The sequence below is a fragment of the Pantherophis guttatus genome, chromosome 7 (assembly GCF_059756535.1).
Source record: "Pantherophis guttatus breed Tessera chromosome 7, ASM5975653v1, whole genome shotgun sequence".
Lineage (NCBI taxonomy): Eukaryota > Metazoa > Chordata > Lepidosauria > Squamata > Colubridae > Pantherophis > Pantherophis guttatus.
This window is the reverse complement of record NC_142069.1, coordinates 18134246-18157754: the sequence shown is the minus strand read 5'-3', so window position 1 is coordinate 18157754 and position 23509 is coordinate 18134246. Positions and strand designations below refer to the sequence as shown.

The 23509-nt window shown below is 44.3% G+C and overlaps 1 protein-coding gene across 2 annotated transcripts; it reads right to left on the bottom strand.

Moving 5' to 3' along the window:
• Positions 1-1350: 1350 nt before the first annotated feature.
• LOC117655636 (uncharacterized) lies at positions 1351-23503 on the bottom strand. 2 transcript variants are annotated; one of them, XM_060694824.2, is made up of 4 exons: positions 23257-23503; positions 17281-17496; positions 6511-6605; positions 1351-3804 (listed from the first exon to the last, which is right to left on the bottom strand). In XM_060694824.2, exons 1-4 carry the CDS (start codon positions 23342-23344, stop codon positions 1960-1962), a joined length of 2244 nt encoding a protein of 747 aa, XP_060550807.2. In that variant the 5' UTR covers positions 23345-23503; the 3' UTR covers positions 1351-1959. The 2 variants fall into 2 exon arrangements, with proteins under 2 accessions (XP_060550807.2, XP_087729833.1); XM_087873707.1 differs by having other exon boundaries at positions 23300-23486.
• Positions 23504-23509: the final 6 nt, after the last annotated feature.

The following is a 23509-nucleotide window of genomic DNA, read 5'->3' as shown; positions in this document are numbered from 1 at the left end:
GACTGCCAGCAGTTTGATTCTCACAGGCTCAAGGTTGACTCGGCCTTCCATCCTCATTCATTTGGCATATCTCTCTCTCTCTCTCTTTCTCTCCCTCCCTCCCTCTCTGTGTGTAAATGTGTCTACAGAGATCCTCTGATAGAGCCAAAATGCTCTTTCATGAATGTTTAAAATCCCAGCCTATAAATCCCAGCCTATATGGTCTTTATCAAATGAACAGCGTTCTGTATGAATGTATGAAAAACTCCATCAATGTTGGTTAAGTACATTGAGAAGAAGTAGTTCCCTTCAACTGACAGACAGTTCAACTGGCAGGACAGTGGTGGGTTGTTACCGGTTTGTACCGGATCGGGCGAATTGGTAGAGGCGGGAGGCTCCGCCTACCCACCTGGATGCTTCTGTGGGAGCGAACTGGTAGCGACGGGTTTTGAAACCCACCCCTGATGCAGGAGCAGCAACCACATTGGTTGACCACAGAAAAATGGAAGGCTTTTTTCCTCCTCCTTCCTTGTCTTTGACCTTTCCAGTTCGGCTTTAGGTGAAGAGGTCCTGGGAAATGAAGTTTTCCAAAAAACTCTGAAAGGAAAAATAAGCTACGTAGTCCTTAATTTAAGACTATTCTTACGACCATTCAGAGTTAACATAGCACTGAAAATTGATCTTATGACCAGTCTTAAAACTTATGAGCATCACAGCATCCATGCAGTCACATGAACAAAATCCAGAGGTTTGGCAACTGGTATGTATTTATCATAATTGTAGCTTCCTGGAATTTCTAGCATGTATACACTATTGAAAGAGTGACGTCTACGCTGGCTGGGGCATGTCGTGAGAATGGCTGATGGTCGGATTCCGAAAGATCTCTTGTATGGAGAATTAGTGCAGAGAAAGCGCCTCAGAGGGAGACCACAGCTGCGATATAAGGATACCTGCAAGAGGGACCTAAAGGCCCTGGGAATGGACATTAACAACTGGGAAACCTTGACCTCCGATCGTTCAGCTTGAAGGCTAAAGACGCAGCATGGCCTTCTCCAATTCGAAGAGACACTTGTTCAGCAGGCTGAGGCAAAAACGCAGTCCCGGAACCAGCGAAATCTGGGGGCTGGGCAGGGGACAGAATGTATCTGCCCTCAGTGTGGAAGGGATTGCCACTCTCGAATTGGCCTTTTTAGTCACACTAGATGCTGTTTTAGGACCTCTTTCCAGAGCACGATACCATAGTCTCTTGAGACTGAAGGATGCCAATGAGTGAGCTTCCTGGGGCCACAAGATCATCAATTACGACCTTCCTGGAAGCTTCCAGCAAATAAAGTCAATGGGAAAAGATGGATTCACTGAACAAACACATGGTTTACTTAATAACTGCTGTGATTTATTTAATGTCCATGGCATGAAAAATCATAAAATTGGGCCTAATTCATTTAATGACAGCCTTGCTTAGCAACGTAAATTCCTGTCCCAATTGTGGCTATAAATAGATGACTATCTATACTTGGGAGATAACCTCTTTGAGGGGTGGGAGGGGCAGAATTTGTGAACTAATTCCACTCAGTTCTGCAAAACATTTCTTTAATATCCATCTCAAACTGAAATTAAGAATAAATAATCTGTCCCCTCCATTCAGAAATCAGAGAGGCTTTTCAGTTAAAGAAACACCCACTCAACAATGAGATTCTTCATTTTAACAGAGATTAAAGTAGGGTCTGGAAGCATCCTCCCTAGTGCAGCTTCAAGGAATTCCAAGTCCCCCAGTCCTTCAAATCCGCAGAAGAAAACCTTTCTGTTTTGATCCCGTCATCTCAAAGGGATAAGGAACACCTTAGAAAGAATTCATGGAATGGAATCAGGTAAACCACAAGCAAGTATACTGAAAGGTCTTGTGTAATGGTGCTGGAAGACACCCGCCCATGAAGCATCCTGCCTACTGTACAAAAGAGGCGAACAGCCTACGTGGCTATGTCATCTTTGGAGTTGCTTCTCGGGTACTAAGGAAGCCACAGCCTTTTGTTTGGCATTCTTCAGCGCAGAGAGCAGTTGCACAGAGGTGGACTGCAACACTTCCTTTTGTATGTCTTTCCCTTTAGCCATCAACTCTCGCATTTTCTGCATCAGCTGTTGCACTCTCTTATCCCGTAGCCGTGCTACAAAGCTCTCCAATTTTGCAGCAGTTGGCGAGGTCATTGGTAAGGGGTTCTCCAATCTTGCAGCGGTTGACGATTTCGTTGGTAAGAACGTCTCCCGTTTTGCAGTCGTTGGCAAGTTCATCGGGGGCTGAGGCATCGTTTTCTTTTGCCAAATATTAGCAGGCCCTGCTCCAAATGGAAGCAGAGAAGAGATGGCAACTGCCTGAGGTTTTGACTTCCTAGGATCAAAGCCAGGAGGAAGGAGAAGAAGGTGCAGGACAGAGGTAGGCTGCAAGGGATACTGCCCAAGAAGAGCGGAGATTGGGACAACAGGCCATCCAGCCACTCTGGCAGGAGGCAATGCATGAGCAGGACTTATAGGGGTGGTGGGCTTGGTCACAGACACTTTGGAAGCAGTAGAAGATGAGGGAGAAGGGGAAGAAGAACAGGAAGTTGTTGATGTGGCCGTGTTAGTGACAGCAGGACTAGGAGATGTAGAAGTTGGGCTACTCGCTGGGGCAACAGTAGTGGCAGGATTTGTGGAAACAGAACCCACTGACGGTGTGGTTTCCGTGACAGTGACAATGGGACTAGGAGATGCTGACGTTGGGCTACTGGCTATAGCAACAGTAATGGCAGGATTTGTGGAAACAGAACCCACTGATGGTGTGGTGGCTTCAGTGGCAGTGACAGTGACAATGGGACTAGGAGATGCTGACGTTGGTCTCCTGGCTGGGGCAACAGTAGTGGCAGGATTTGTGGAAACAGAACCCACTGACGGTGTGGTTTCAGTGACAGTGACAATGGGACTAGGAGATGCTGACGTTGGGCTACTGGCTATAGCAACAGTAGTGGCAGGATTTGTGGAAACAGAACCCACTGACGGTGTGGTTTCAGTGACAGTGACAATGGGACTAGGAGATGCTGATGTTGGGCTACTGGCTATAGCAACAGTAGTGGCAGGATTTGTGGAAACAGAACCCACTGATGGTGTGGTGGCTTCAGTGGCAGTGACAGTGACTATGGGACTAGGAGATGCTAAAGTTGGGCTACTGGCTGGGGCAACAGTAGTGGCAGGATTTGTGGAAACAGAACCCACTGATGGTGTGGTGACTTCAAGGATGGTAGGCTCAGAGGAGGATTCAGGGACAACTGATACAGAAATAACTGGGGTAGCTGTCATAGCATTGGAAGTAGAAGGAAGCGTAGGAACAGGAGTCAGAGAAAGCACATCAGTCATAAGGTGCTGGGAAAAAGACCCCTCTGCCATGTTAAGTTTGGTGGTAAACAATTCGGGAAAGCTTTGCCCGGCTATCACTGCATCAAGGCTGGTGAGAAGCTCAAGCAAGGATTCTGAGTCAGTTGTGACAGGAGTGGAAGAGGTGGGCAGATCAAGCAAAAGCTTCATGGAAGTAATATCAGAAATAACACTGGGATGTTTAGGAATGGTTCCAATGGTAGTGTCGGAAACGGTTGTGATGGTTTCTGTTGTTGCTGTGGGAGTGTTTGATACAGAGGTGAGAGGCGGAGGAGATGGCTTGGTGGTATAGAGAGTGGTAAGGGGAATGCTGATAAGTGGCGTCTCTTGTAGGGTAGATGATGATTCAGTATTTTCAAGTTCTTGATTGGTGTTTTGTGGTGTTGAAGATGTTTCACCGATCTCATCTGGACACCGAATCCGCTACACAGGGGGAATAATGCAAAGCAGAAATCACACCTTTGGTTGCTATGATTTTTCTAAGCTATCATTTCTCTCATTTTCTTCTGCATGAGAGAAGACTGTGCTTTGACATCTCTAGAGGGTTTCTAAAGTGCTTTGTCCAGAAATGTCAAGGACTTCTGATTGTGCTGTTCCTTCACTCCCAGGCTGTCAAGCATTTCCCTTCCTCCACTCATGAGGCAAACTATTAACTGATTCAGGTCCCCACCTGTTTCCAGTAACAATTAAAAGGCAGGAACTCACAAGGTACCATTTATGTACTGTGCTGGAGGATACTTTCCTGACTGAACTACACAGCTTTTCAAAACGGAGGACTTCTGCCATAAATAAAATGTGGAGTCTGGAATAGTCCTCAAAGGGATGACCAAGACAAGTTGGGGCTTGAAGTACTTTCTATTGATCTTTTTTTCTTTAATATTTTTAAAAAACATTTTTCCGCTTATTGGAACCAAATTAGGTACGGTAATAATCTCATTAGTCTTTGTACAATATAATATTTGAAAGAAGACGGTAATGTGCCTCAAGAGGAAAACTTCTATTAGTGCCAATAAAAGCTTTTTTTCCAATGCAAACTGAAAATGCAGGACAGCTGGTCGATGTGTATGTGCGGGTACACACACACACACACACACACACGTAAGATCATAACAACGGATTCAGGAAAGCTGCTACTAATTTTTTTGAAATTGATGCCAAAGTGAATGCCATAGACAATTTCACCTCTAGCATTCTCCTTAATGGCATGCCAAGACTTAACCTCAAGGCAGATGGCTACCTTGCTTCACTTAACGATATGGCTGATCTGACCTTTGGTTGTCCGTCCTTCCCTTATTTCTTCCCTTCTCTCTCAGAAAAAAACACACCCCACAGATTTCCCTAAACCTTTGTCCTTCGTAAAGCTGCTTTGCCTTTGGTAATAAACGGGGACTTGGATTCGTTCCCCATGAGCAGAAAGTGATGCTTATGTATAGCATGGAGAGAATCACCTTGGAGGCCAGTGATGTAGAAACTGGCATCTTCTCCTGACTGCAAATGTGATGATGCCAGGTGGAAACACTGCTGTACAGCCTATATTCTGTACGCATTCAATTATAAGCTTGGTTTCTGACATTTTTCAAGAGGGCCTAGAGCACGGCTGTCAAACTTGCCGCGTCACGTTGCTGTGACGTATCATGACATTTTTTCCCTTTGCGGAGCTGGGGTGGGTGTGGCCTGCGCGTGATGCTCGCGGGCCACCAGTTTGACACCCCTGACCTAAGGTCAGCTTCTCCACATTGGTGATTCCAAGGAAGAGAGAGTACAATGGCCAATAATGATACTGATCCAGAATTCTGAAACATAAGGCCCCTACTCGTGTGAAGGTAAAAGAGCCCCTGCATATTTTACTCCGCTAGTTGTTACTGACTATATAGGGGGCAGTGCTCATCTCTGTTTCAAGGCCACTGAGCCAGTGCTGTCCGAAGACATTTCCTCGGTCATCTGATCAGCATGATGTCATGAAGCGCTGACCTTCTCAATGAAGTAGTACCTATTTATCTACTCACATTTACATGCTTTCAAAATGCTAGGTTAGCAGAAACTGGGGTGAGGACAGGAGCTCATCCCATCACATGACCTCACGTCTGAAATGTGGGCTGCCAGTTTTCCAGCTGACAAGCCCAGCATTTTAACCGCTGAGCCACCATGCTGCCCTTAAACTCATGTGTAGGGTGGAAAAGGCAGATATATGGTTTTCTATAGAATGGTCAGTGCTGAGAATTCTGGGAAGCTGAGTCCATGTATCCAGAGTGACTGTAATGCTATGTGAGAATGACCTTGGGAGAAAGAAGATGAGCCATAGCAAGGGGATCAGTTGGATAAAATACATGTAGTCCTAAACAAGAATGCGGGAGGATCCCTCCCTAGCTTCTAGGGCTGTAAAGATGATGAGGAAGAAATGCGCATTCAGACTAATGTAAAATTCTTCTAATGTAACCTTACACTAAAGTAGAAATAGTTAATTTGGGTGTGCTTCTTGTCTGGACTACCTCACAAAGCTGAAAGTGGTCCAAGTTTAGTAAATAACATTGAATCAGAGTAAACAGATATGAGTGAAACAATGTTCTATATTCCTGTTATAATATGTAATTCTTTGTTCAGGGTCAGTGGAATCCTGGTGGTGTATTAAAATGTGAAATACTTGGAGCATTTTGATGGAGTGGGGTAGTGAGAATGTTCGGCCCCTGCCATAAAGAATGTTAGATTGCAATGTCATGGCCACAAAAAATAGATTAGACATGTGTAGGCCAGTGATGTTGAAACATAGGGGTGAGTGACAAGCAGAGGGAAGTTTGCCACTCATGCTATGCAGCCAAAGGAGGCATTGGAGCTGTATACAGATGGCTGAAGTCTCAATTTAAATAACTCTATTCACCTACATAACTAGCCTGATCCTCTTGGAAGCAAAGTAAATACAATGCAGTGAAAATCATATTTACTCAATGAGCAAATATTCTCAATGAGACCTAGCAGCTTCCATTCCCTTTTCTATTGCTATTCCTGGTTATCTTTTGCCTTCAGCGAACCTTTCAGCACATTCTCCTTCTAACACTAAAAGTGCTGCCTAAATAGATCACTGGGAAAGAAATGCCTCAGATCAATAAACAACGGCTTCTTCCTTTTCCTTACCTTCACAAAATACTTCTTCAAGGTGCAGCGAAAAAAAGTGAGGGTGCAGAAATCAGGAAAGCTGGGCATTTGTGCCATGTCGGAACATACCCTCCCTAGGAGAGAAGTGGAGGGTTAGAGAAAAATCACCAAGGCCTTTGGGTTACTTCCATTAATTTTCTTTCTTTTTTAAAAAAATATTTTTTATTAAACATTTTTTCAAAAAACAAAAGACTCTTTAAACAACAGTTTTGCAAAGGTTAAACATTTCTTATCCATTTTTTCTCCCTTATTTCAATGTACACATACAAGTCTAATATTAATTTATTTACATATATGCATATAAATAACTGTACACAATTTAATTTCTACAAACTGTATTTTTTTCTGTTTCCTCTTATTTGTTGTTACATTTCTATTCCTATATCTTCCTTATTTGATCTTTCCTTGTCTTTTATCTCTTAGCTAGCCATTCGTACCATTTCTCCCACACTATATAATATTCTGTTTCCTCTTTTTCTTCTATCTCCTTTGTAAATTTATCCATTTCTGCACATTCCAAAACTTTTCTAATCAAATTATCTTCGGTCGTATGTTATTGTTTTTCCAATTCTGTGCATATATTATTCTTGCTGCTGTGATAATATGGATAATTAAATATTGTATTTTTTTTTCATAAGACCCTGGGGAGTATTCCTAATAAAAATGTTTCCGGTTTCATCTCAATATGTTGTTTAGTTATCTCTTCTAATTGTAATCTAATTTTACTCCAATATTGTTTTGCTTTGGGGCACGTCCACCACATGTGGTAGTATGTGCCCCTTTGGTGTTTCCTTCCATTAATTTTCATTCAGATCCAGTATAACCCATAGAGTTGTTATCATCACTGTTGTACCATTATAGTCTCTGCCAACTTTTGAGAATTCAAATGAGTGGACTTTGGTTTCCCTCCAAATGGGTTGCCAAACATTGCAGCAATTCCATGAATTCCTGCCAGGTTGCAACTTTAACATCTGCCACTGACTACTTTGAACTGTGAAAAATTGTGTTGGAGGAGCACTTATCCAGATCTTTTGGAAAGAAGCCATTTTATAACATTTGATTTCTTTACAAACACAGTAAAGGAACAGGGTTTTTTTTTTTTTCCAGATCAGCTTGGTCTCTTAGGGTTCTCTCTACTTTTGTTTAGGTGAGGCCTAAACAAAACCTATATTTTATTTAATTTGAATAACACTAAACAAACAATAGTTAATACAGTTATGAATGAGGGTGTATTCTTAACAATCTTGTACTTAATAATTTTCCCGTTCTGACACTTTACATTTCCTAGGAATTATATGTATGAGGCTTGGGAGCCCCAAATCCTAGAATTTCAGAAGGCACCACACCCTTGTGGTATTTTCACAAAGTCCACCACACCATTTTATAATGGTTTCATCTTTCCCGGATGATCCTAATAAAGTTCAGATTTTGGAGGGAAGATAAACGGTTTGAGAGAGGAGTGAAAGAATCCATTTATGCCAAAGTGAAAAATCCTTCCCTCAGTAGAGGTAGTCCTTAATTTATAACAATTAACACTTATGCTGGTGCATAAGTGCACCAGCGTGCCAACCGTCCCTGTCCTAATATTCCTTTTTAACTTACTCTTTTCATGTATTCAAATTATGTTTATACTTTTACCTGTTACCTTATATATGCTTGACAAATAAACTTATGATTATGATTATGAATTCATTTAGTGACCGTTTGAAGTTACAACGGCACTTTTTTCAAAGTAATTTATGACCGTTTTTCACACTTGTAACTGTTGTGGTATGCCCTGGTCACGTGATCAAAATTCAGATGCTTGGCAACTGACTCATATTTATGATAGTTGCAGTGTCCTGGGGTGTCCTGTGTTGTATTGTTCACATGTCATATACATATACATATACATATATACATATACATATACGTTTAGCTTACTTTATTTTCATTGCACCTTGTACAATGAAATTAAATGCCATCTTCAGTGTACATTATAACCAGTGGTGGGTTGCCGATTTGACCGATTTGCAAGAACCGGTAGTAAAACTGGCAGGAGGCTCCGCCCACAAACCTGGATGTCGTCAGGAAGCTTCTGCACATGTGCAGTCCTGTTGCGAACCAGTAGTAAAGGTAAGTAGAACCCACCCCTGATTATAACTATAAAAATAAAACGCAAACACACATCCTTCACATTCTATACAATTGAATTGAAAACCGCTGATATTGCATTAATATTACACTATACAGTATATATATATGTGTGTGTGTCTGTGTCTGTGTGTATGTGTGTACACATCATATATCATCTCTCTCTCTCTCTCTCTCTCTCTCTCTCTCTCTCTCTCTCTCTGCTAATGCTTTGTTCAAATGGGATTTATGACTTCTGTGGATTCCATATGCTAAATAATAAATGAAAAAGCAGTAAAACCTTTCAAACCAAAAAAAGAGAAAAAGTCCAATTGCCATGATTCAACTCCCAGACAACTCTACCTGTATGACTGAGAATCTTCACTATCGTTCCCAGAATCCAATTTTATTTATTTATTTGCTTGCTTGCTTGATTTAGGAACTGCCCTACTCCAGACTGACTTTCGACAGCTCACAATATAAGGAATATAAAAATTACAGTCTACATAACATTATGAACACTGTGAATCATTTCCCCTACCTTATTCTACCTTATTTACTCTTTTGGGGATTCCCGGCAGCATTGAGCTATTCTCTTAAGTAAAGGACCAGAACAACAGTGTTGACCTCTTACAACTAAGAGATTCTAAACTGGAGAAAAACCTTTTGAGGTCAATCTAGTCCAATCCTCCAATCTTACAAAAATTTATTTTACCATAAAACAGCAGATATTCTTGTTAGGCGACTATGTCAGCAAACCTTTAAAATAACTTAGATAAGGATGATTATCCTTCTTTCCCACAGATTATTCCCTTTCCTGTCTGTATAGGTAATCCTCGAGTTACAAGTTCATTTAGTGACTGTTCGAATGTTGGCAGTGAAAAAAGTGACATGATCGTTTTTCACACTTAACGACCATTGCAGCATCACTGTGGTCATGTGATCAAAATTCAGATGCTTGGCAAATGACTTATGACGATTGCAGTGTCTTGGGGTCGTCATATTGTGACCTTCTGGCAAGCAAAGTCAGGGGAAGTCAGATTCACTTAACAACCATGTCACTAACTTTCTCTGGTCAGAAAGGTTGCAAAATGGGGCAAAATTTACTAACAACTATCTCACTTAGCAAGATAAATTTTGGGCTCAATTGTGGTCTACCTGGAATTAGTAGATGGAAGATCCAATGCACATTATATAGGCATAAATAGTTTTATTGTTGTTTATTGTTTATTGTTATCTGTGTAGGTAACATTTTAGAGGCACATTGCAAAACTCTACAAGGTGGTCCAAGATTTATGATCACAGTTGGGACTGGAACTTCCGTTCCTGTGGTGGTTAAGAGAGTCTTCACATGACTGTACTCAATTTTATGACCCTTTTTTTGCCGTGGTTGCAAAGTAAACCCAGTTTCGCCCATTCACTTTGCTGGTTGGAAGCCCAGCTGGGTAGGCTGCAAGAAATATGACCTGGGACACTGCCTCCTTTATATTTAAATACATGCTGATTGCCAACTGCCCAAATCATGATCACATGACTGCAGGGATGCTGCAATGGTTGTAAGTGTGAGGACTGGTCATAAATCTCTTTTTTCAGTGTGATTGTAACTTTAAAGGTCACTAAAAGAATGATTGCAAGTCGAGGACATCCTGTAATTTGCATTTTTTTTAGCTCCAATATCAAGGAATGAATATGAACAAATGAACATACAGACGGAGAGACTGTATGTTTATATAAATAATTTAGGGCTGAGATGATATTCAGTAAATCAGTTGATAGATAGATAGATAGATAGATAGATAGATAGATAGATAGATAGATAGTTTTTATTAGTGTATATTATAACATGACATTAGAAAGAGAATACAAAAATAAATATTAGGAAAATTAGGGAAGGGAAAAGGGGATAGGTGGGGAAAGCCAGAGGAAAAGAAAAAAAAGGCATTGACTTCTGACTCCTTTGGTGCAGTAAAATAAGGCATTAATATCTAACCTCAACTTTTTACTTTTTCATAATAATATAAATTAGCCATTTGTATAATTATCTAATTGGTAAAACCCAAAATCTAAGTTTTATTTTTTTTCACCTCAAGAACAAAGTCCAGAAGCAGTTTCCAATAGAAATAAAGATATTTGTGTTTTTTTCTTTAATCAAAACAGTCAATTTAGCCATCTCTGCTAACTCATCAATTTTTGCAGCCATTCATCCATTGTTGGGATAGAGGTGAGCTTCCATTTCTGTGTGTAAATTAGTCTTGCTGCCGTCAACATATTTTTTCCAAGTCTTTTTCCATTAAACCCAAAAGAAAACTGGCATTGGTCCTACCTGAGACGCACCTTCTCGTTGGGTGGAGACAGCAGCCAGGATGGGTTGTACTCGTCTGTTCAGATTGATGGACTGAGTCTGTCATAGTTGTTAAGTCCTGCCCTTGTTGCTAGGGGCTTTTGGTGAAGACGAAGAAACAGACTCGGCATGTGGGAGATAAGAAGAAAGGTAAATGATAAGAAGCAGGACCAGGCTGGAGAAGAGAGGATCTGGCTGCTGTCTCCACCCAACGAGAAGGTGCGTCTCAGGTAGGACCAACACCCCTTCTCCATTGTGGATGGAGACAGCAGCCAGGATGGGTCAAACCCAAGTTCACTGTCCCTAAGTATGGGTGGGACCAGACTGGTCCGAAGAACCCTCCCCAGGATAAACCCATTGCAGCACTCTAAGTCCAAAGGTGGCATCAGCCAAGGCAAACTTGTCCAGCTTGTAGTGCTGGATGAAGGGAGAAGGTGAAGTCCACGTAGCCGTTCTATAGATCTCGAGCAAAGAGGCTTGCGTAGCCCAAGCCGCCAATGTCACTACACTTCGGGTTGAATGAGCAGTCAAACAAGGAGGTCTCGGTAAGGATCTCAGGTCGTATGCCGTGGCGATTGTCTGCCTGATCCAGTGTCCAATGGTTGATGATAACACCTTGGTACCCAGGGAAACTGGTAGGAAGGACACAAACAAAGAGTCCGTCCTGTGGATGTCAGCAGTCCGCTTAATATACACACGAAGCGCCCTCCGGACATCCAATTCCAGCGTCGTTCTAGATGGTGAGTAGGACGAGGACAGAAGTTAGGAAGGATGAGTTCCTGCATGCGGTGGAAGGTAGTACTGACTTTGGGCATAAAGGTGGGATCAAGCCTGAGAACTACACGATCAGCGTGGAACACGCAGAGATCACTACGAGTAGAAAGTGCGGCAATCTCCGAGATGCGACGAGCCGAGGTAATGGCTACCAGAAAGGCAACCTTGCATGATAGTAGACGGAGGCTAGTCGATCACAAAGGCTCCTATGGTGGACCCGTAAGTAAATGCAAAACAATCGAGAGGTCCCAGGTCGGGTACCTATGTAGTACCGGCGGAGATAAGTTAGTGGCGCCCCGCAGAAACCGACGAATCAAGGGATGTTGAGCCAAGGAGGTCAAAGAACCACAGGTAAGTATTGATGAGATGGCCTCCACTTGTCTCCTCAAAGTATTGGGAGAAAGACCTTTGGAAAGGCCCTCCTGGAGGAAGACCAGGATATTGACAACAGTGGCTTGAAGGGCCCAAACTCCGTTCTGAACACACCATGCACAAAAGGCCTGCCAGGTGGCCAAATAAATGCAGTCCGTAGAAGGCCTCCGCGAAGCCTGGATGGTCTGGATAACAGCATCCGGGATGTTTGCACCCCCTAGGGCGCACCGCTCAACTGCCAAGTGGTTAGATGGAACCACTGAAGGTCTGGATGTCTCAATAACCCCTGAGTCAGGGTGTCTGCCTCTTGAGGTATCTGCCAAGCTGGGGCCACTGACAACGAAACAAGGTCCACAAACCAAGGCCTCCGTGGCCAATGTGGGACCAGCAGCACAAGTTCCGCCTGCTCCAGCAACAACTTGCAGATGATCTTGGAGAGGAGGCAGATCGGCAGAAACACGTAGAGTAGTCCCGACGGCCACAGGGATCGGAGAGCATTGGTGGCCTCCGCTTGAGGCAATAGGTACCGCGTGAGGAAATGCGGGAGCTGAGCGTTCGCTTGCGTGGCAAAGAGGTCCACCTCCAGCATGCCAAAGCGTGCTTCTAGCCCCTGGAAAATACGTGGGTGCAGGTGCCACTCTGCATGATCCAAGTGCTGACGACTCAGCCACCTGCACATTGGTAACTCCGGAGATGTACTCTGCTTTTAACGAGCTGAAACGAGTTTCCACCCAGAGACCCAACCTCATTGCCTCCAACATCAGGGACCTGGACCTTGTGCCCCCCAGGCAGTTGATGTGCGCCTTTGCTGTAACGTTGTCTGTGAGGACAAGGACATGTGAGGATGAGACGAGCTGGCGAAAAGCCCGAAGGGCCAGGTACACTGCTCGCAGCTCCAACCAGTTGATTGGCCGATGGGTTTCGCTGTCGGTCCACCTTCCCTACGCTACTTGTCCCTGACAGTGAACCCCCCAGCCATGAAGGCTGGCATCCGTCATCACCACCACTCTCTGCAGCTCGAAATACAGACAACCTCGGTAGATGGCAGGGGACCGCCACCATCTGAGAGACCTGAGCACCCTCTTGGGTACAGAAATTTTTGCTGAAGAGGTGCCTCTGCCCGCCTTCTGTAACGGTAAAAGAAACTATTGAAGGTCTCTAGAATGTAATTGTGCCCATGGGACAATCAAGATGGCAGAGTTCATTTTCCCCAGGAGTTGCGAAAGGACAAAGGGAGACACTGATCTACTCCCCTCCACTCTGGAAATCAGAGCTCTTATACTATCCTGACACTCCTGTGACAGATAGACCTTCCCAGTCACTGAATCAATTAATGCTCCCAAATGGAGCAGGCGGGTAGTGGGGACAAGGTGGCTCTTCTCAATGTTAATGGAGAAGCCATGGGAAGCAAGGGCCTGAAGGGTAGACTGTACATCTGCCGATGCCTGCTGTGGGGTAGAGGACAAAATCAGGATATCGTCCAGATAACACTGGAGACAAATGGATCTGGCCCTGAGGGATGCTGCTAAGGCTGCCCAGACCTTGGTAAAGGTACGCAGGGCAGAAGAGAGGCCAAAAGGCAAAGCCCTATACTGGTAATGAAACCCCCATAGGAGAACCTAAGGAACCTCCTGTGGGAGGGGAGGATGGGAATATGGAGATAGGCCTCAGTGAGGTCTATAGAAGAGAGGAGATCGTCCCTCCTAACATCGTCGAGAATAGATTGTAACGACTGCATCTTGAATTTGCGGTATACTATATACCAGTTCAAACGTTTAAAGTCCAGAATCGGTCTCCACCCCCCCCCCGCCGATGACTTTGGTACAAGAAACACATGGGAATAAAATCCCGTCCCCTTTTGATCATCAGGCATCTTTTGGATAGCCCTGATTGAAAGGAGATGCTGAACCGCCGCATCCATAAGGTATCTTTTCTCGATGCCATGAAAAAGCGGACAGCAGACAAAAGACATCGGGGGAGGGGAGAGGAATTCAATGGCCAACCCAGATCTTAATGTGGCCCGGACCCATTTATCCGAAGTGGTTCTCTCCCAAAGGTTGGCAAAGAGGGCCAATCTTCTGCCTATGGGAGGATCCGGGATGAAGTTAATGACGGCGCAAGAATGAATGACCCCCTCCCTCACCAAAGGGCTGTTTACTTAAAGAAGGTCTACCTCTCATGGATCTGTCCAGATAACCCCGCTGTCTGGGGTAGAAAATACCTTGCATCCTAGATGAGGAGGAAGTGCCCCCCCCATCATATCCCCGATATTGCAGGCGATGGGAGTATGGCAGAAAACATGACTCTCCCCTATGATAAGTGGTCAGCAAAATCTTCCACTTATCTTTGGTTTCGATGAGAAATGAATTCAATGGGTCTCCAAACAACACCCCCCCGAAAAGGGGACAGATGCTAAGCGCCATTTATGTCTTGCGTCGACTTGCCAATGGCAAAGCCAAAGCAAATGGTGAGCTGTTACAAATGAAGCAAGCGACTTTGCTGCAAATCGGGCCGCGTTAAGCGTTGCGTCCGCTGAAAATTATACAGCGGCGATGATCTTGTTAAGATCTTGCTTGATCCTTGTATCCTCTGGAGCAAGCTTCTCCTGCAGTTGTCATAACTATAGTAATGTTGATCTGTTGAAGAACGAGGCGGTTGAGGCCAACCAAATCGCCCAGGCCGCACCTTGATGTGCCCGTTGCAGCACCAAGTCCGATCGGCGTTCCTCGGGACATAGACCTTCATCAGAGGCGCCCGGAATAGCTGCGTTGGGAGTCAGGGCCACGATGGGCACGTCAACTGTTGGAACCTGCAGAAGAGAGGCTAAATCGGAAGCTATATTAAAATAAGCCCTATAAGCCCTCAGTTGGGATAGAAACAGAACAGTCCCGGAGAGACAGTTGGTCTGGGGTAACTGGGGCCTGATGTTTCCCCGCACTTCCAGGAATTGGACCGGATCCTTCTATGTCCAGTGCAGAAGCAGGCAAGCGGCTAGTGGCCTTGGCACAAATCTTTTTTAATGCCTCGTCCCTGCACCTTTCATCCTTTGAGGAAGAGGAAGTACTCTTATGCGGTTTATGCTGAGAACGAGAGTCCTTAACAGCCGTGTCCGGCTTCCCTGAGCCTTGTTGAGAAACAGTAGGGACGGAGGTTGCAACTTGGGCTGAAGATTGTTCGGCTATACTGTTTCTCCGCCCATGTTTTGATTTGCATAAAGCTTTAGGCATATTGATGCAGAAAACAGCCTTTGTTCAGAAGAGCCAATCACAAAAAAACTTTGGTCACTCTTCTAGATGTCCCAGTAATCAAGGGGAAAAAGTGATTATTTTGATAAATCAGAACAGCTCTCCAAGTCTATGAGCAGAGATCAACGCTATCGCACGGAGGCGATTATAGCGGAAAACAAAATGTCGGCCACCCCTTGCCATCACCAAGGGAGCGCGAAACTTCGCCAATGGCTCACCGCTTGCCAACAGGTTAGGGCAATGGCTGTTACTAGACAAAATGGCGGTTGCAATAGTCGTCACCAAAGGGAGTACTAAACTCCTCAGCGAGATCGCCGGGTAGCAATAACAGCAGAGTTGGAGCATGAAGCTTCCAAGCGTCTTATGACAATAGGCAGTACAGCCGAGGCAATTTAAATAGAGCCAAGCTGTCGAGACCGAGGGGCCAGTCCGTCGGCAGTTCAAATCGGGCGCCAGCTGTAATTCAGCTCTAAAATGGCCGCTGACCACAAGCAGGGTAGCGCGAAATTCCACAAAGATAATGGCTATATGTCCGGGAGCGCAAAGCTCCACCAGTGGTCAAAGGCAAGACATGCCCAGGAAGCGCGGGACTCCATGATATCTCAGCGTTTGTTATAATTAACTAAACAGCAGAAACGGCAAGCTCTGACAGCACTAGAAATTGGAATCAGCTGTAATTCAGCTTTAAAATGGCCGACGGCAATAAACAAGGGAGCGCGAAGCTCCACACAGGGCAATCGCCGTATTGTCGGGAGCACGAAACTCCACTAGCGGTCTAAGACAAACTGCCTTTAAGAATGCAAGGATCCACAATAGTGCTGTGTCCCTTGTAATTTTAGAATATGTAAAATAGCCAAATAGAGGGTGACAGCAAATAGCTGAAGTCAGCTACTGAGGGAAACTAGCCCCCCACATAGAGCCAGGGCTGCCAACTCACAAATCGATGTAAACCAAGTCCAATCCGATAGGCAAATTCCGAATCCAATATCCAAATCCAAAGTCCAAAGAACGAAAGTCCAAATTCCAGAATAAATCAAAGTTAGCTAGAGACACAATCCCACATGACTGTCCAGTCTGACGGACTGAGTCAAAAGCTGGGAGCCCCTAGCAACAAGGGCGGGACTTAACAACTATGACAGACTTAGTCCATCAATCTGAACAGAGGAGTACAACTGATCCTGGCTGCTGTCTCCACCCACAATGGAGAAATCTCTAGTTTTCTTTCTAAATTCACTTTAAGAATTTTCTGTATTAAGATATGCATCCTATCCAATATTTCTTTGCTTTATCACATGTCCACCATAAATGATAAAAAGCCCCTTCTTTACATTTACATTTCCAATATTCATTTGAAGTACCTTTATACATTCTTGACAACTTATATTTACAATTATAGTTTAATGTAAATTCTAAAGCTTTATTCCACATATTCTCCCACTGTTCAAACATTACATTATATCCAAAATTCCTTGCTCACGGAATCATACAATGCTTTATTTGTTCATTTTCCAGATTTAAATTCAATAACACTTTATAGACTTTAGCAATAATATGTTCACCACTACCACACAGTGGAGTTTCCAATCCATTTTTTAACAAAGTTAAACCCATGATTCTTTTTATCTAATTTAAAGTAAATCAGTTCTGAGAAGAAACATATGAACATATATGGGTTGCCTTGAACAGTTATTGGAAACTAGCTTTTATCTTACTCACTATATATATCAATGAAAATAATAGCAGGAAGAATCTACCAAATGCGTTTGGCAAAAAATGTTTTAATTGCCTTGTAAGAGATCCATGGGCTTGCATGAATGTAAGTATGGCTTTCCAAATCGAGCTTTAATAAGTTTAAAAGAGGAGTAAGAGCAATTCTGAAATGGCAAGTACTGTGATAGACTTTACCTTCTGGGACAATTCCATGATTTTCATACAGGTCTAAAGTCTGAACCAAGGGGTTCTGGCAGCCATACATGGATCTGAAGAAGCAAACTGCGCTGGCTCGGCGTGGATTGTTCAGTGTTTTGAAGAAATTGTCGTATTCGGCATCTGAGAGTGGCGTGCCAGCTAGCGATGGATCTTGTGTCTGTATGTCTGTTGCAAGAAGCCATTTTGAGAACGCTGCATAAAGGAAACAAGAACAAAAATGTGGCCATTTCCAAAAAGGTCTATGACAACTCGCCACAGCCAACTCACTGCAGGACAAGAGTTACACTAATATCAAAGAAATAGTGGAACAGAATGATTGAAGAAAGGATGCAAAAGGAGGGACAGAATGAAGTGTGGATGGCAAAACTTAAAATAAGTTTTTTTTTAAACTTTAAATAATTAAATAGAATGGTTAAATTGTCCCTCAGCGAGTTGTTCCGTGGCGAGTTGTTCCATGGCGAGTTGGCCGTGGCGAATTGGCCGCAGTGAGTTGGCTGTGGCAAGTTCTCCCATTCTATTCCAAAAAGGCATATACACCGCGATGAAAGAGATTTTGTTCTACATGGGTTTTAGGTAGGTTATTTATCCATTGTGCTTAGCTGCCAAGAATCAATCTTCTCTCTACATAATATGCTGAAATGTAACTCTGGCCCTGGAAATGGGATGAATGAACCATTCAGTTTTGTTTCTTTTCTGAATGGGAAAGAAAAAAGCATGACGAACCGCCCCCCTCCCCCCCCCGAATAAGCCTGCCTTGATTTGGTTTAATTTAAGATGTGGTAGCGAGAAATTGATTCTGTTATAATACCCTACAACTTTGAAGACCATTCTTAAATTCACTGCTATTTCTCTTGACTTTGCCTACTTCGAAAGACTGACACTTGCTTGGAAATAAATCTCTCCGGATTTTAGGAGTGTAAGAACAGCATTCATTTTGGAAAGCGAAGAAACTGGGAAGATAGGTACAATACAGGTAGTCCTTGACTTATGACCACAATTGAGCCCCAAATTTCTATTGCTAAGTGACATAGTTGTTGTCAGGTTCCAAGTAACAGCCCATAGGAAATCAAAACTCCAAGGCAGGGTTCTACAAAGTATAGATTTATTAGGCCTGTCATATTGGCACAGCTGGTGAAAACCCGAATCTGAAGTCCCCGGGGTTTCCCCCACCCTTTGGTTCTAAAGTCCAAAGTTCTTCCCAACATTACACACATCCATCACATGCCCCAATCAGGTCTCTCTCCCCACCCTGGATGCCTCCAATCCATGCCCTTCCAGGTGCTGGTGAGAGTGTCCTTGGTTCTCAAAAGAAAGAATGTTATTTTGGCTGCATATCCCCCTTCCTTTCCCACAGCTCCAGCCAGCCTTGCTGTGGCAACCCTGAAGACGCTCAAAGATGACTTCAGGGTTGAGAGTTGTGAGTTTTGCCCCATTTTACGACCTTTCTTGCCATTAAGTGAATCACTTCAGTTGCTAGTTAGCAGTACAGTTGTAAAATGAATCTGGCTTTCCCATTGACTTTGCTTTTCAGAAGATCACAAGAGGAGATCACATGACTATGGGACACTGCAACCATCATAAATATGAGTCAGTTGCTAAGCACCTGAATTTTGATCATGTGACCCATGGGGATATTGCAATGGTTGTGTGAGAAACGGCTGTAAGTCCCTTCTTTCAATGCCTTTGTAACTTTGAGCAGACCCTAAATGAAGCGTTGTAAGTTAAGGACTACCGGTATCCATTTGGCTATTCCTCTCCTTCCTCATTCACTGAGCTGTTGTATCAAGAGTACCAAAAGACCAGTTTTACTTTGTTTCTTTTTCTAGTATTGTTTGTTATAATAAAGATTGGGTAATTTGAAGGATTGGTACCTGATGTTGTTTTCCTTTTCTCTCCTCATCCTCTCTTCATTTTATAAAATCTATATACAGTATGTCACAGAAGTGAGTACACCCCCTCACATTTTGTAAATATTTAAGTATATCCTTTCATGTGACAACACTGAAGAAATTACACTTGGCTGCAATGTAAACTAGTGAGTATACAGCTTGTATAACAGTGTAAATGTGCTATCCCCTCAAAATAATGCAACACACAGCCATTAATGTCTAAACTGCTGGCAACAAAAGCGAGTACACCCCTAAGTGATAATGTCCAAATGGGGCCCATGTTGCCGTTTTCCCTCCCTGGTGTCATGTGACGCTTTAGTGTTACAAGGTCTCAGGCGTGAAGGGGGAGCAGGTGTGTTAAATTTGATTATCACTCTCACTCTCTCATACTCGTCACTGGAAATTCAACATGGCACCTCATGGCAATGAACTCCCTGAGGATCTGAAAAAAACAATTGTTGCTCTACATAAAGATGGCCTAGGCCCGTGATGGCGAACCTATGGCATGCGTGCCACAGGTGGCACGCAGAGCCCTTTCTGCCGGCACGCCAGCCGTCGCCCCAGCCCAGGTCCACACATGCGCGCACCTCCAATCGGCCAGCTGGTCTTCTGGTCTCTGCCGTGCATGAACGGAGGCAGGGCCTTCCCCGATATCTGCAGGTTCTACCCTCTGCAGATGCCTCTCCGCGGAAGGAAAGCAGGAGAAAGCTAGCACTCGATGGGGGGAGAAACTGCAAAGATCTGAGGAGGCACGGAAGGCAGGAGGCACTCAATTGGGGGAGGAACTTTGGAGATCGGGGAAGGCAGGAAAAAGCTACGATTCCATGGGGGAGAAACATTGGAGATTGTGGAAGGCAAGAGGAAGCTAGGATTCCATGGGGGAGGAACTTTGGAGATTGTGGAAGGCAGGAAAAAGCTAGGATTTCATGGGGGAGAAACGTTGGAGATCGTGGAAGGCAAGAGGAAGCTAGGATTCCATGGGGGAGAAAAATTGGAGATTGTGGAAGGCAAGAGGAAGCTAGGATTCCATGGGGGAGGAACTTTGGAGATCGCAGAAGGCAGGAAAAAGCTAGGATTCCATGGGGGAGAAACGTTGAGAGATCGTGGAAGGCAGGAAAAAGCTAGGATTCCATGGGGGAGAAATGTTAGAGATTGTGGAAGGCAAGAGAAAGCTAGGATTCCATGGGGGAGGAACTTTGGAGATCGTGGAAGGCAAGAGGCAGCCCTTTAGTACAGCTAAAGCACAGCTCTTTAGTCAGATCGCTCCCCCCTACAAGTGCGGCTCTTTTAAACAGGGAAAGAAGACGGGCAAGAGAACGAACACGTTTAGCAGGAAACTTTGGAGTTGTCTGATCATCAGCCAAGCCATCTTGGCAGCGTCATGCGCCGGGCGGGGAACAGCTGTCTCACCAGGGAACAGGCCGGTACCTAGTTGTCCTCTGGTAAGAGGTATGCCGGCCCACTTGGAAAAAGGGGGGGGCATTGGGGGGGCATGCATGCACAGTGTGTGCACATGTGTAGAGGGAGCGTGGGGGTTGTCGTGCACACATGCGTAAATGGGGGCGCACATTGCATTATGGGTTCCGGCACACGGGAGCGCGACAGCGCATGCGCGCTTAGACTTTTGGCACACAATGCCAAAAAGGTTCGCCATCACTGGCCTAGGCTATAAGAAGATTGCCATGACCCTGAAACTGAGCTACAGCATGGTGGCCAAGACCATACAGCGGTTTAACAGGACAGGTTCCACTCAGAACAGGCCTCGCCATGGTTGACCAAAGAAGTTGAGTGCCCGTGCTCAGTGTCATACCCAGAGGTTGGCTTTGGGAAATAGACATATGAGTGCTGCCAGCACTGCTGCAGAGGTTGAAGGGGTAGGGGGCTCATCCTGTCAATGCTCAGACCATATGCCGCACATTGCATCAAATTGGTCTGTAGGGCTGTCGTCCAGAAGGAAGCCTCTTCTAAAGATAGTGCACAAAAAAGCCCACAAACGGTTTGCTGCAGACAAGTAGACTAAGGACATGGATTCCTGGAACCATGTACTGTGGTCCGATGAGACCAAGATAAACTTATTTGGTTCAGATGGTGACAAGTGTGTGTGGCGGCAACCAGGTGAGAAGTACAAAGACAAGTGTGTCTTGCCTACAGTCAAGCATGGTGGTGGGAATGTTATGGTCTGGGGCTGCATGAGTGCTGCCAGCACTGGGGAGCTACAGTTTATTGAGGGAACCATGAATGCCAACAGTGTTGTGACTCCGACCCCAGAGGCCGACTTATTGGAGGGAGAAGGCTCCGAACTTGAAGGAGTGGAGTGGGCCAGGCCTCCCTCTCCAGGACCCTCCTCTCTGGCAATGCCTCAGGTGTCTCCCGAAGGAGAAGAGATTGACCAGGAGCCAGGTATCTCCTCGCAGTCGGACAGTGACGGAGATAAGTCTTGGCTGGATCCACGCCAGCATCGGAGAGACAAGCGCACGCAGCAGAAAAGGAGGCATGCCAGAGATTAAGCTGAGTCACTGGATCACACCCCACAGGGGATAAAAGGGGGTGAGGTGGCCATTCAGACTCCGTGACGGACAAAACTAACTACTAGCGAGTCACATTGTATCTTTGAAACAACGTTATCTGCCTTGGATTTAATACGGACTGGACTTGACAATTCTTGAACTGTGTGTATCTTGTTTGGGTTTATCTGACGGAGGAACAACCCCTCCCTCTATGAGTAAAGTTCTTGGCAAGCAGCTACTGGGTTGCTGCCAATCATCTTATCGAAAGAATTTGTTGTCTGCCAGTTTTATTCAACCCCTGGCTATCTGTTTGTGTGCGTATGTGAGACAGGGACAGAACAAACATGTACTGTAACATACTGAAGCAGAGCATGATCCCCTCCCTTTGGAGAATGGGCTGCAGGGCAGTATTTCAACATGATAACAATCCCAAACACACCTCCAAAACGACCACTGCCCTGCTAAAGAAGCTGAGGGTAAAGGTAATGGACTGGCCAAGCATGTCTCCAGACCTAAACCCTATTGAGCATCTGTGGGGCATCCTGAAATGGAAGGTGGAGGTGTGCAAGGTCTCTAACATCCACCAGCTCCATGACATCGTCATGGAGGAGTGGAAGAGGACTCCAGTGGCAACCTGTGAAGCTCTGGTGAACTCTATGCCCAAGAGGGTTAAGGCAGTGCTAGAAAATAATGGTGGCCACACAAAATATTGACACATTGGGCCCCATTTGGACATTATCACTTAGGGGTGTACTCACTTTTGTTGCCAGCAGTTTAGACATTAATGGTTGTGTGTTACATTATTTTGAGGGGACAGCACATTTACACTGTTATACAAGCTGTATACTCACTACTTTACATTGCAGTCAAGTGTCATTTCTTCAGTGTTATCACATGAAAAGATAAACTTAAATATTTACCAAATGTGAGGGAGTGTATTCACTTCTGTGACACTGAGTATTAAACAATTATCCAGCTGCAAACTTTGCCTTACTTATTGTAACTGAGAAACTACTCAATTTTTTTCCCCTCATCACCAGATAAAATGCTTTAACATGGTAGTAATACAGGAACGCAGAGCATAGAAACCCACACAACCACAAAACCCAGCCTCAAAGACCAACAAATGTAGCCTAGCTTAAAGCAGGAAACTCTCTCCATTGATTCTAACAGAACTGAGGTTAAAACTTCTGCCTCTTCTCTAATCTTTCTGCAAGGAATACGTTACACAAGATTCATAAAAATGCTGAGCTGTGCTAATAGCTTTCAGTGACGCCACTGTCACTGAATGCATGTTTTCCTTTTCTCCTTGCCTCTAAACATATAGTAAAATTTAACATTTTTGACTTTCCAAGACATCTTTTTGTGTAAGAGGACTCAAAATTCCTGAGGAGAAAAGGAGGTTCTCTTCTCTTGGCCTTATCATGGGAGCAGGGGTTTCCATAAACAGGATAATAAAAAAGTCAACACACTGGGCCTGACAGTGAAATTGAAGTTTTTCCGAGAAAAGAGGACAATCAGAGTAAGGAAAAGGCTACACAAATGTTCTAACTCACCACAAATAAGGAGAACAAGAATAGCTGGATGCCACCCATTTACCTGGTGGAGTAATTGGGAACACACTTGTTTTAATGGAGGAACCATTAACAGGTATGCAGATAAAGGTAAGGTCTCAAACTCTTTCAATCTCTACTTTATTCAGCTTGCCAGGTGGCATCTTTGTTCAGACATACTGAAGAGAAAAGAGAAAATAGCATAGGAAGGATGAATGAAGAAGAGCCACCCCAATAGGCTAGGTCACAAGAGATG